The sequence below is a fragment of the Vanacampus margaritifer genome, chromosome 13 (genome assembly GCF_051991255.1).
Source record: "Vanacampus margaritifer isolate UIUO_Vmar chromosome 13, RoL_Vmar_1.0, whole genome shotgun sequence".
Taxonomy (NCBI): Eukaryota; Metazoa; Chordata; class Actinopteri; order Syngnathiformes; family Syngnathidae; genus Vanacampus; species Vanacampus margaritifer.
This window is the reverse complement of record NC_135444.1, coordinates 22,941,166-22,953,633: the sequence shown is the minus strand read 5'-3', so window position 1 is coordinate 22,953,633 and position 12,468 is coordinate 22,941,166. Positions and strand designations below refer to the sequence as shown.

Genomic DNA, 12,468 nt, shown 5'->3' with positions numbered 1-12,468 from the left:
CCTGCACAGATTATTGGCATTTCCATGTGTGTGTGTGTGTGGAAAATGTCGTCCGTTTTGTCTAAATCCATTTGCGTTGAGATTCGTATCATGCAACTGTATTGGGATGTTCTTTGGAATCAACAAAGTGGCGCGACACGGACGGCTCGGTCGTGTCGCGCTCCCATCAGCGGCGCGTCGTGACACTTGACAGACGTCGTCAGTCGCCGACTGACATTTGAGAGCCGTCGTCTCCAATGTCAGTCAAGCGGCGGCTTGAAAAGGCACGAGTTTGTCGCCCCCAACGAAAACAAAACAAGTCTTCATGTTGGAGAGCACACGCAGACGCAGCCGTGTTTGTTTTCTTTTGCTTTCAAAGCAACCTGCTGGGCTCATAACAAACATTTTAGGCTCTATTTGGCTTTTTTTTCCACGAGGTCCTTCAAAGGGAACTGGGCCTCAAGATTTTAGCCAATTGCTAAACAAATTCAACACGTATACAGACTAGCTTTTAACTCATTTTAACTCATTTGCTCCCAAAAAATGTATAAATAAGTTCAATTTTAAATATTTGCGTGTTCCCAAAGACGTATTTATACGTTTTTTATATGTTTATTTATTTTGATGCTAGAGCATGCAGAAGGCTTTGATGCAGCCTCTGAACTCAAGAGAACGCTTGAAGCAATGGTAGTTATTACAAAAACGGCCAGCGGGTGGCTGCAGAGTATAAGAGATCAACCAGGGCCATGTTGCAAAAAAGCTATGTTTGCCAGCTTTCAATAGGTTTGTGAATAATGATGAAACGTATCTATTGTCTAATGCTAATTGCTGCAAAACAGAAAAAGAGAGAAATATACATTTTTTTCTTGATGAGAGGAGAGACTCGAATCTTTCTTTTGGTAGGTTCCACAATATTCTGTGGGCCTTGCAAAATCTGTCAAAATTCAGTAAAACAGCCGGGAATAAAGGGGGGGTTGCTTCAGTCAAAATGGCTGCGAGCGAATGAAATAATTGGGCAACGTTTCAGTTTTTGTGGTTGTAATTGTGCATTTTGAAAATTCGGTCCCTGAAGCCAGTTTCAGTTGACAACATGAAATTGTGTCTGTAATGAGGAGACCCACAAAAAAAAGTCTCAAGAAGCCATGCCTAACAGTCAGACATTAGTTTTTTTATTATGCAATATTTTGTTCAATTCAAAAATATTATAAATATATTTATCACTCTGTGATTTGAAGTAAAGCTGGTTTGACTGAGCGACATGAAATTTAGCAAACATAATGAGTAGAGCAACAAAAAATAATAATCTCAAGAACCCTGAAAAAAGGTCATAAAGTCTGCAATTTTAGGCTCAATTTGATCACATCTGAGTTGTCCAAAGATTTTGTTCGGTCGTCAAAAAAAGTATTCTCCGAATATTTCGATAAAATCTCAAAACTCTTGTGGTCAATTGGAGTCAAAGTGCTGTCATGTCTTACTGTAAAATGTCATCTTGTCTCGTGGAAGGAATTGCTGTACTGCATAATGTCATATAAGGAGCTGATTTAGTGTCCTGCAGCCTTTTCAGACAAGACCGACAATGGAATTATGGGAAGGCGCAAATGGAGACGCTTATTATTAGCGTAGCGGCGATAAGAAGAAAAAAAAACAAAAAAAAAAAACAGAGCAAAGCAAATGGACCGCAGCATTGGTTGGTTGGGATTCACGTGGGAGCGAAATGTTTTATTGGATTGGAGTGACTTAAGAACAAAATAATTTGTTGTGGTGTGGCGCCGCTAAACGAGCGATTACGATGGCTTAGGCCGCTCGCTTACATCCAAACAATGAAAGGATTGCTGGGATCCGTCACACCATCATTTCACTCAACTTCCTGTGTGTGTGCGCGCGTGTGTGTAGATTGGACTGGGCTGTTTGTGTAGAATTCGACAGAACACTTGTGGTGTCAATATAGGCCGATTGTTGTTGACTCTAAACTGCAACTATTTGAATTGTCTTAATTGCGTTTTGGTGAATCATAGTGACAAAGATTGGATTATCAGGCTGCCTGGCGTTTGTGTCTCATTGTGCACACGGGAGGGAAAAAAAAAAAAAAAAAAGTCTGCTGCTTTTAAAGCACAAACCTAAATGAAAGTTGGAGTCCCGAGGGGGCCGAGGCAAACAAATGATTGCATTGAGACAGATGGAAGTCAAAAAAAAAAAAAAAAGAACGTCAATGATTTCTATTGTCGCCGGTGGAAGGGGAAGAAAAGCGCTCGTCGGAAGTGCGGCGGCATCACAAAAGCGTGCGGCGGCGGCGGCAAAGCAATTTCTTTTTTTTTATTCAAGTGAAAAAAGTGTGGGGTGCTGTCACAAAAGAGAAGCCTAACAAGGCGCTTTAAACTCTGCCACCGCATCGCTGCGGGCTGTCAAACGAGCACATCAGGTGTTATAAAGCCGGCTTCAAGTCAAAAAAGTCTGCTTGGCGTAATCGCTGCGTTTTCCCGCCCAGCCTTTGATGTGCGGCTCAGATTAGCTGCACAAGATCTCATTGCGCCTTTAAGAACCCGAGACCACGGGCCTTAATGGGTCCTGACATCCGCTTGCTTCGACGGCAAGTCCACATCCTCCGTTTAGCCTGCCTTCAAATATGTCTTTTTTTTTTTTTTTTACTAAATGTCCTTCTTTGCCTCCCACAAATGCTACCCGGTCGTATTTGGACGTGCGATAAAACTGCGGCGATGAAGCCAATCATTCTATAGCAGAAACAGTCGTAAAATAATGCTACGTTCGCGCGTCACGCTACGAGTTGCCGTCGATAGTTGAGTTTCCGTCCACCCCATTTTTATTAGAATTTTCAAGAAATGCGGAAAATAAAAATGGACTGAAACTCGCCAGGACTTTTTACCCCGTCAAAACGAGGGCGCCTCTTTGCACGCCGCTGTTGTTAGAAGAGCAAAAAGACCTCCCGCTTGATCGGCATCGACCAGTCCCGACCCGGGATTGAAACGAGTCAGAACCTTCCCGCCGCTCCCAAACGTCTCAATTAGGAGGAACGACGCAAAGGTCACGACGGGCGTCGAGCCGAGGTGCTTTATTGAAAATCAAAGTAAAGATCTGCGCGGCGAAGGTCAGAAATGCAAAGAAAAAAAAAAAAACGGGCCTCTATGCTAAATAGGTGATTTGTCTGTGGATTATTTTGCGTTGCACTGTTTATTTCTATTGTGCGTTTTTTTTTTTTTTTTTAGTTAAGCGAGTTAAAGCGGCGCACAGATTGCCTGGTGCGAGTACGTCCTTACACAAATGAGAGCTTTTTTTTTGTTCTTGTTATTTGGCCCGACGCAAGGATGAGTCAGGGTCGTCCTTTGTTCCACGGCAGGACGTGAGCGACCTCCTTGTAGCGCACCGCCGGGGCCTGATCCAGGGTCAGCTCTCTCGCAGGGGGGGGGGGGGGGGGGGGGGAGACGCACCAACACCGGCGTGCATGCAAATCGCACCGGCCGACTTTGACCTTCAGGCGGCGCCTCGTTAGCGTTGTGATTCTGCGCGCGCGCGCGCGCGGACGTGAGCGCCTTTCGTTCAATTATGCGCGTTTTCTCTTCCGCAACCGCAAACGGGACCGCGGGTGGCGATGCTCAGCAGCCCACGTGGTCATCGAAGCACGTCAGGATTGTTGTTGTTGTTGTTTGATGACTCAGCTTTTTTTTTTTTCAACTTCCTGTTTGTGTTCCCTTCAGAGTGGCGGCGGCGGCGGCGGCGGCGGCGGCCCCCCCGCGGCCCACCCTGAAGACGAGCTGGAGCGTCTGACCAAAAAGATGCTCTTTGACATGGACCACCCTCCGTCTGAGGAATACTTTGGTAAGTGTTTAGTTGTTTTTATTATTATTATTATTATTATTATTTTGAGTTGTTTTGTTTATTTCTGTTGTGCAAGATGGCGCTTTTCATGACTGACTGGCAAGGAAATATTTCATTAGATAAGTTATATTATTATATTATCGATTTCTATTGTGCGAGGTAGCAGTTATCATGAATAACTGACGAGGTAAAGTTTTGCTATTGCGCAAGGTTGCCGTTATCGTGACCAATTGGCAAGGAGCACTCACAGTTTAATTTTACGACGCCCCCAAATGTGACAGAGCATTTCACAGCTATGTTTTTTTTCCCACTTTTTATCGATTTCTATTGTGCAAGGTGTCAGTTATCCTGACAAAGTAAAATTGCATTAAAGCAACCATATGACAAGAACATGTGACCAGCTGTGCCATGAAATTTTTTTGACTCGGTGGTTAATCTCTAGTCATTCTGTTTATTTCTATTTCTATTTCGCACCATGGCTGTTTTCATGAATAACGGGCCAAAAAAACAGTATATGACAGTATACACAGGTTCATTTGCTTGGGTGTGACCTGGACCTTTTTTTTTTTTTTTTATACTGTTATGGATTATTTTCAGTTGTTTTGATGATTTCTATTATGCAAGGTTGTTGTTGTTATGACCAGGCAAGGAATGTTCACAGTTTAATTTCATGACACCACCACATGTGACAGAGCATTTCACAACCTTGTTTTTTTTTTGTTTTTTTTTTACTCTGTAGATTATTTCTAGTAATTTAGTTTATTTCAATTGCGCAAGGCCATAAATACGTGAAAAGGAACGAGCTGCAGTAATTAGATAGCATGACCACATTTGCCCAAGCATGACGTGTGTGGACTTTTTTCTTTATTTTGTGGATTAATTTGTTCTTTTGTATTCCATACGTTATCTTTTTTTTAATTTTATTTTTTATAAAAAATTTTTTTTTTTTTTTTTTTGCATTTTCCTCTGTGGCGTTTGATAATTAATTTAGCTCTCGCTTTCATAAATAAAAATATAACTGCCAGGATTAACCGTTAATACTCTTTCGGGGATTGAAGGCGGATTCTGCGCATTTTATAGGTGGCTGATATTTTCCCGCCCTCTCTCCCCTCTGGAGCCTTTAATCCCCCCCGGGGGTGGCGAGGCGGGGAGGCTGCCGTCGCCTCACGTGCCCATTAGATGGCTGGCTGCGGCGGCGGCGGTGGCGTGTAGGTGTATTATGATATTAGTGCTGCCGGGGACATGTATTTAAACTGCTTCTGCTTAGAGAGCCGATGATGATGAAGAGCTTAATTGCCTGCCTGGCTTAGACCATTTTTTGTAAAAAAAAAAAAAAGGTTTTGGGGGTTGGCGTGCGGACATGTGAGTTGACGGACGGGTCGCGTGTCAGCCGAGGGAACTGGTTCGCTATGGCAAGTACAGTGTCGGCCAGTGTCAGAAAATCAGGCTCTGACGCCACCATTTTGAAAATGGAGCCTTTCCTTTGACAACATGAATGAGGAGACCCACAAAAAAAAGTCTCAAGAAGCCGTTCCAAAAATGACACGTCTGCCCATTTGGTTCAACGCAGCAATTTTAGGCTCCTTGAAACCCTAACATTTTTGAAAACGCATTTCGAGTACCCACTGAGCAACATGAAATTTAGGAGCCCCGTGTCTGTTGAGAGGAGACCTACAAAAAAAGTCTCTTCCTGGGGTCCAAAATTCAGGCAAAGACAGCTTCTCTTAGGGACATGAAATTTAGTAGCCATGTCTATCACGAAGAGACCCACAAAAAAAAGTCTCAAGAAGCCGTTCCAAAAATGACACGTCTGCCAATTTGGTTCAACGCAGCAATTTTAGGCTCCTTGAAACCCTAACATTTTTGAAAACGCATTTCGAGTACCCCCGGAGCAACATGAAATTTATCTGTTGAGAGGAGACCTACAAAAAAGTCTCAGGAAGCCACTAAAGTCAAGACAATTCTTCCTGGGGTCCAAAATTCAGGCTCCAAAGACAGCTTCTCTTAGGGACATGAAATTTAGTAGCCATGTCTATCACGAAGAGACCCACAAAAAAAAGTCTCAAGAAGCCGTTCCAAAAATGACACGTCTGCCCATTTGGTTCAACGCAGTAATTTTAGGCTCCTTGAAACCCTAATATTTTTGAAAACGCATTTCGAGTACCCCCTGAGCAACATGAAATTTATCTGTTGAGAGGAGACCTACAAAAAAAGTCTCTTCCTGGGGTCCAAAATTCAGGCTCCAAAGACGGGACATGAAATTTAGTAGCCATGTCTATCACGAAGAGACCCACAAAAAAAAGTCTCAAGAAACCATTCTCAAAAAATACAGGAAGTCAGCCATTTTGTTTCATAGTGGCTGATTTAGGCTCATTTTCATGGGCCAATAGAACATTTTGAAAATGTTGAAAAATGAGACCCGGAGGCCAGATTTCAGATTTAGTGGCCCAATATATCACGAGGAGACCCACACAAGACTCACCAAAAAAAGTTTCACAAAGTCATGCCCAAAACCACAGCCAAATTCTTCCATTTTGGTTACAAGTGGGCCTTTAAGGCTGATTTGGATCATTAACCGTGTCGTCGTCCTAAAGATTGCCTTCAATTGCTCCCAAATTTGGATGTCTTAGCAGGAACACAAAATTATTCGGAATTTGCATTTTGGTCATTGGCGGCGGCCAATTTTGAGAACTCCTCCCCACGATAGCCACTTGGTTCCACCTCATGCCTAATGAAGGCCACTAAAACCCGGATTGTGAAAAGATGAAGGCCTGGCAGAGGTGAGCGCAGGAACTCATTAGCGGAGTCGGTTGGCCGTCCGCAGAGAGACCCCCGCCAACAAGCCCCCCAACCGGCCCCCTCCCTCCTTCGCACGCGGTCGCCACGGCAACCTTATGATCCATCACTTAAGTCTGCCGTGTTTTCCGCGGCCGCTCCCAGGGTGCGAGACTTTTGTAATTGCAAAGAATGTAATAGCGCATAAGCCTCGGCGCACTTTGTTTTAAGAGTGCGAATAGGGGTGGGGTTGGGGGGGGGGGGGGTCTCGCGGTCGCCTAGACCCTGGGGCGAGTAATTAACGAGATTAATCAAAGCAGGCCCGTGATCTGGACCGAATCGTTGTCTTTCCCGAGCAAAGTTCCGGCGCGATGGCCGGGGTCTTTGATGAAGTTGAAACGCCGACGTCTCATTGGTCCACGGGGGCTTCGTTGAATTGAATTAACGTTAGAGATCGTCAAGGCAGAGTTAAAAAAAGGGCCTGCTCACGATACTTGCCCAACTGTACTAATAACTCTAAATTAGGGATGGATGATTTTTGAAATATTGCGATTTATTTTCTCCCCCAAATATTTTGATTGCGTCGAGGACTGCCTGAAATGACTTGCATCGTTAAAAATGAAAAAAATGACCCCGATAGTTTGACATGAACAAATATTGCGAATGTCATATGCAAACCTTTATTAAATGCTTTAGTTTAACGTAGTTCTGTTTATTGCTCAACCTGTGCTATCTTTTAACGTAACCGTCCGCCGTCATGCTAAAGGATCATCTGCGCTCAAAATTAATTCTGCGTTACGTACTTTTAATTTTTAACGCGCAATTAACAAGAGTATGAAACTTAAGGAATTTTTTTAGAAAAGATCTAACATTTGCAATTCATCGTGAGTTAACTATAGAAGTCATACGATTAAATAGGATTAAATATGTTAACTGACTGAGTAGATAACTCTTTGACTGCCAAAAACGTTAAATAACGTTTAGTAAAATCCTATGGAGGAGTGCCAAAGACGTTAAAAGACGTTTGTTTCAAAACAGAGGTGAAACTAACCATTTTCTATTGTTGATTACTGAAAAACGGAATAAGGTAGAAACAAACTTTTTTTTTTTGATAAAAGATGAGAGTCCAATCTTTCATTTGGTAGTATGTGTGTTTCAGTCAAAATGCTTAAATGGGCTGGCACCCACGGCATCCCTTTTCTGAAAACGTCTGGCAGTCAAAGAGTTAATACATGATTAATGTGATCATTTTTGTCATTCAGAATTAGTTGACGCTTTAACTTTGACAGCACTCGATTGAATATGCAATTCTTTTTTCCAATGTCCTCTTCCCTTTTATTTTTTTTATCAAACACAAAAGGAATAACTATAATAAATATGTTTGTATGACAGTAAACTATACATATACGTTTTGAGCTAATAAAATCATCCTAAAAATGAATTCAACTGTGCCGCGCTGTGATTGGCCAGTCGTTTTTTGGAGCGTGGTCAAGTGCTCATCGAGATCGAGGTCTGGAAAAACCTGAAAATGAAAGCGCGTGGCTGCCCCCCCTGCGCCCCCCCCCCCCCCCGAACATGTTAGCATCTTTGATTTGGAGTCTTAGATTAGATTGGAGTAATCTGAAGGAGCCTCTTGTACAAATGTCATCATCCGTCATGTTTAATCCACTTAGATGCTGCGTAGGTGTGCGTGCGTGTGTGCGTGTGCGTGCGCGCGTGTGTGTAGCGTGCAGGCAAATCTAATAAGACGCAGCCGCAGCTGTACAAATTCCCTGGCATTTGTACGTTATTTTGTCGTCGCTACGTGCCTGTCAAGCAAAAACCAGGACATAAAGCTGAATAATTGAAAAAGGATGAGCGGCTCTGCATTATTTACAGTTAGTGATGATGGCGGTTTTTTTTTTTTTTTCTTCTTTTGCTTTGTTTGTTTTAATGCGGAAATGACAATTTCTTTGTCTTCTCTTACTGTACGGAATGTCACCTGAAATATTCATCACGTATTAAGTTAGCTGGTTCGGTTATTGGCTGGTTAAGTACTTGTTTGTTTGGTGGTTGGTGAGCTAGTTTATTCATTCATTCATTTTTCATTTCTTTTTGGCATCAGCAATATTTCTATTTTTCCAGACACAACTAAAGCTTGCCTGAAAAGGAGTGAGCGGAAAAGAAAAACTTAACTAACTTAACTTATTGATTAATTAGTCAGTGGGTTGGGATGTTAGTTGATTGTCTAGTCTTTGTTTACTTGTTTAGATAAATGGTTTAAAGTTTCAGTATTTGGCTGTTTAGTTTAACTGGTTGGTTCGATGGTTAGTTAGTTGCTTTTTCTTTATTTGTTGTTGGGTTACTTGCTTGGTTAGTTAAGGGTATGGTTGTTTAATTGGTTGATATACTTAATTATTGTTGGTTCTTTTTTTGTTGTTGTTGGTTGAGTGGTTAGTTGGTAGGTTAATTGCCAGGGAATTACTTGGTAGTTACTTAGTTGGTTAGCTGGTTAAGACGGGTCAATTAAGTGACTTGTTCATTAGGTGTTTAGTTTGGTTGACTTTTGAGTTAGGTGGTTGGTTGGTTGTTGTTAGGGTGGGTGTTTGGTTGGCTGGTTTAGGTGTGGTTGTTTAGTTAGCTAGTTTGGTGGCTTGTTGGTTGGTTCGGTAATTAGGTGGGTGGTTTGTTGCTGGTTGTTTTTTTTGGGTTGGTTCTTTGGTTAAAATCAGGATATGAAGCTGCTGCAAATTCAAACGATGAGAAGCTCTGTATGCTTTATAATCAGTGATCATGTTCGTTTTTCTTCTGGATTGTTTTAATGCGAGTTTAAAAAAAAGTCCTTCCTGTTCTCCTTGACTACTTCATGCTATATGGAATGTAATATAATTTTAATCATGCCCGATCAATATTTATACAAAGTTACTCTCCGGTGAGGTTCGTGTGACTTTTTTTTTTTTTTTTAATTAGTGGAGTCAAATACAAGCTTGGAAAAAGCGTGAAACCTTTTGCCGTTTTTCCGGCAAATGTCAGGCGGAAGAGGCGTCATAATTCATGAGACACCTCGCATGAAATGTTGATGAGGAATCTTGGAAGACTCCGGACGGAGGATCAGTTGAGGTAATTGGGTCGGGTGCAAGTTGAGCTCTTTCTTCTTATTTGCGGAAGGTATTAATAGAGGCCTTCTTTAGACAGCAGCTCATCCGACGCAGGTCGCCCTCAGCAGCCTCTCGGGAGTTTGCTTTTAGGCGTTGTCAGAACAAGGAGGTTCGGGTGTCAGGAGGCTTAAAAGATAAACCGCATTCAACACTCCGTCGCACCTTCCGCATCCACCGTCGACAAACACCGCATTCTTTTACAAATGACTTGATTTTGTCCTCCGTAAGACGACGAGCAAATTGCAAGTTTGAGGAATTTGCCTCAAAGTGGCCCGAGCGAGCGTCTCTGGAGTTTATTGACAATTCGGTCCCCAAAGCCAGTTTCACTTTGGAACATGACATTTGATATGCGTGTCTGTCGGTGGTGCAACGGCGACAAAAGTCACGGTTTGGATCGGATCCCGGATTTGAGTCACTTCGCGTGTTACGTTGAGGATGTTTCAGCTTCCTCAGAAAGGATTGTCAATGCGCACTTTTGTTTTGTTTTTGTCAACCAATCCACGGTTTCGGTGGCACCACTTAACTCTTTGACTGCCAAAAACGTTAAATAACGTTTAGTAAAATCCTACGGAGGAGTGCCAAAGACGTTAAAAGACGTTTTTTTCAAAACAGAGGTGAAACTAACCATTTTCTATTGTTGATTACTGAAAAACGGAATAAGGTAGAAACAAACTTTTTTTTTCTGATGAAAGATGAGAGTCCAATCTTTTTTTGGTAGTATGTGTGTTTCCATAGTCCAAACACATAATTTTCTATGGACCTTGAAAGATCAGTCAAAATGCTTAAAATCGGCTGGCACTGGGGACAACCCGTTTCTGAAAACGTCTGGCAGTCAAACAGTTAATGTCTCTCATCAGTAGACCTACAAAAAAAAAAAGTCTGAAGATGCCATTCCACAAAGACTCGGGAATTTGCCGTTTCGAGGCGTCCTTCCCAATTTGAGGAAAAAATTGCAAGTATGGGGGCTAAAATCCAAATTCTGCAACCCAAAATACACACATACAAAGACACAGAACCACACAGATTATAAATTATAAATTGCTGTCAAATATAGTCTCTCTTTTTTTTTTTTTTTATCTCCATGAGATCATTTTTAGCTTTTTGCCTCCAAATCTTCCCCCACCTTTAATCTGCTTACAGGCCCTTTAGTTGTTTCCTCTTTTTACTCCTATTTAAGGATTTCCTCAATCACAGCATTGCCTTTTTGTCATGCTGTGTGTGCGCGTGCGCGCGTGTGTGCGTGTGGCGCGCGCATTATTATGATGCGCCTGGAAGGAGGTCACGCAGCAGCCGGGGGGGGCATGCGGGGCCATCAGTCTGGTGACATGGCAGCTCTCCTCTTAAGCCTGGCATCAGTGTCCGACCACCTACACTGGATTAGCATGCGGTGTGTGTGCGTGTGTGTGCGCGCGTGTGTGTGTGAGAATGCGAAAAGGCCGCATGAAAGCACACAATGATCCATCGATATGCAGCTCGAACCCGGACGTAAGCAGACAGCGGATGGTTGCGTTAAAGGTGGCAGCGGTTGTGTTTGAGCAATAAACATCACTACATGCATTTAAGCAAATGTTTGCGTGTGACATTCCGATTATTTGTTCATGCCAAACTATCGAGGTAATTCTTTTTCCGTCTTAAATGATGCAAGTAATTAACTGATTAGAAAAAGAGGATGATGAGAGTGTGCAGTGGATCAAAAAATGTTGGAGACGTCCTCATAACAATAAATGTCAAAAATAATTAACACATAACAGGTGCTCTTTAAATTTGGCGGGCAAAAAAAATGCTGATAAAAAAAGCCTTTTTAATCAAGCGAAAATTCTAAGATGTGATTAATTTGATTAAAAATGTAAACGTTTGACAACTCTAGTATTTGGTTAGTTAGTTAGTTAGTTAGTTAGTATGAACATCTGCCAGATTCATTCATTCAGGTTCATTTGTGTCTTAGTTAGATGGGTGGTTGGTTAGTGAATTAGTTCATTGTTTGGTGATTTGCTTGGTTAGTTAGTTAGTTGTTTGTTTGCTTGGTTGATTTGTTAGGTTAAGTTCCTTACTTATTTGGTTTGCCAAGTGGTTGGTTAGTGAGTTAGTTTGCTGACTTTCTGGTTGGTTGGTTAGTTAGTTTGATACTTGGTTAGTTAGTTGGCTGGTTTGTCAGCCAGTTGGTTAGTTAGGTGTCTGATTGTGTAGGTTGATGGTTAGTTGGTTGATTTGTAATTTCATTGGTTGGTTTAATTAGCAAATTCACTAGTTACTTGGTTAGTTGGCTGGCTGTTTGGTTGGTGAATTGGTCGGTTTATTAGGTGGTTGGTTGGGACGGTGTCTGGTTGTTGGTTGGTTTATTGGTTGGTTAAATTAGTACTTAGTCATTTACTTATTGTCTTACTTTGCTTTTTAGTTGAACTCATAACATTTTGGTGCGGATTAATTAGCAGTTTTGCCATCCCTTTGGTGAGCAGTAACCCTTTAGCTACCAAGTACAACTTTCTTTTTTATTATTATTAGTTTTAGAATTTTTGGGGACTTTGTTTCAGGAAAATCAAATCAACAAAATGTGATTTTTTTTTTTTGTTTTGTTTGTTTTGCTGTGGGCCAAAAATGTCCCCGCCCACTTTGCCTCTCCCCAGTCCTGACGACGCACTCAGCAGTATCAGCGCTGCTTTCTAGTTTCTGCGCCGCCGCGTGCCAGCGCGTCTCTTGTCTTCTCTTCCCTGTTCTTGGCGGCCAAAGCCCGCTCTTCCTCCTTCCT

At 42.2% G+C, this 12,468-nt stretch overlaps 1 protein-coding gene across 5 annotated transcripts in view; it reads left to right on the top strand.

The window, feature by feature from the left end:
- lpp (LIM domain containing preferred translocation partner in lipoma) overlaps positions 1-12,468 on the top strand; it is a 117,625-nt gene that overhangs the window by 78,835 nt on the left and 26,322 nt on the right. For all 5 annotated transcript variants that reach the window (XM_077584612.1, XM_077584609.1, XM_077584613.1 and 2 more), the window contains exon 7: positions 3,690-3,810. In XM_077584612.1, coding sequence (XP_077440738.1) covers positions 3,690-3,810 — 121 coding nt within the window. The remainder of the gene's footprint in view (positions 1-3,689; positions 3,811-12,468) is intronic.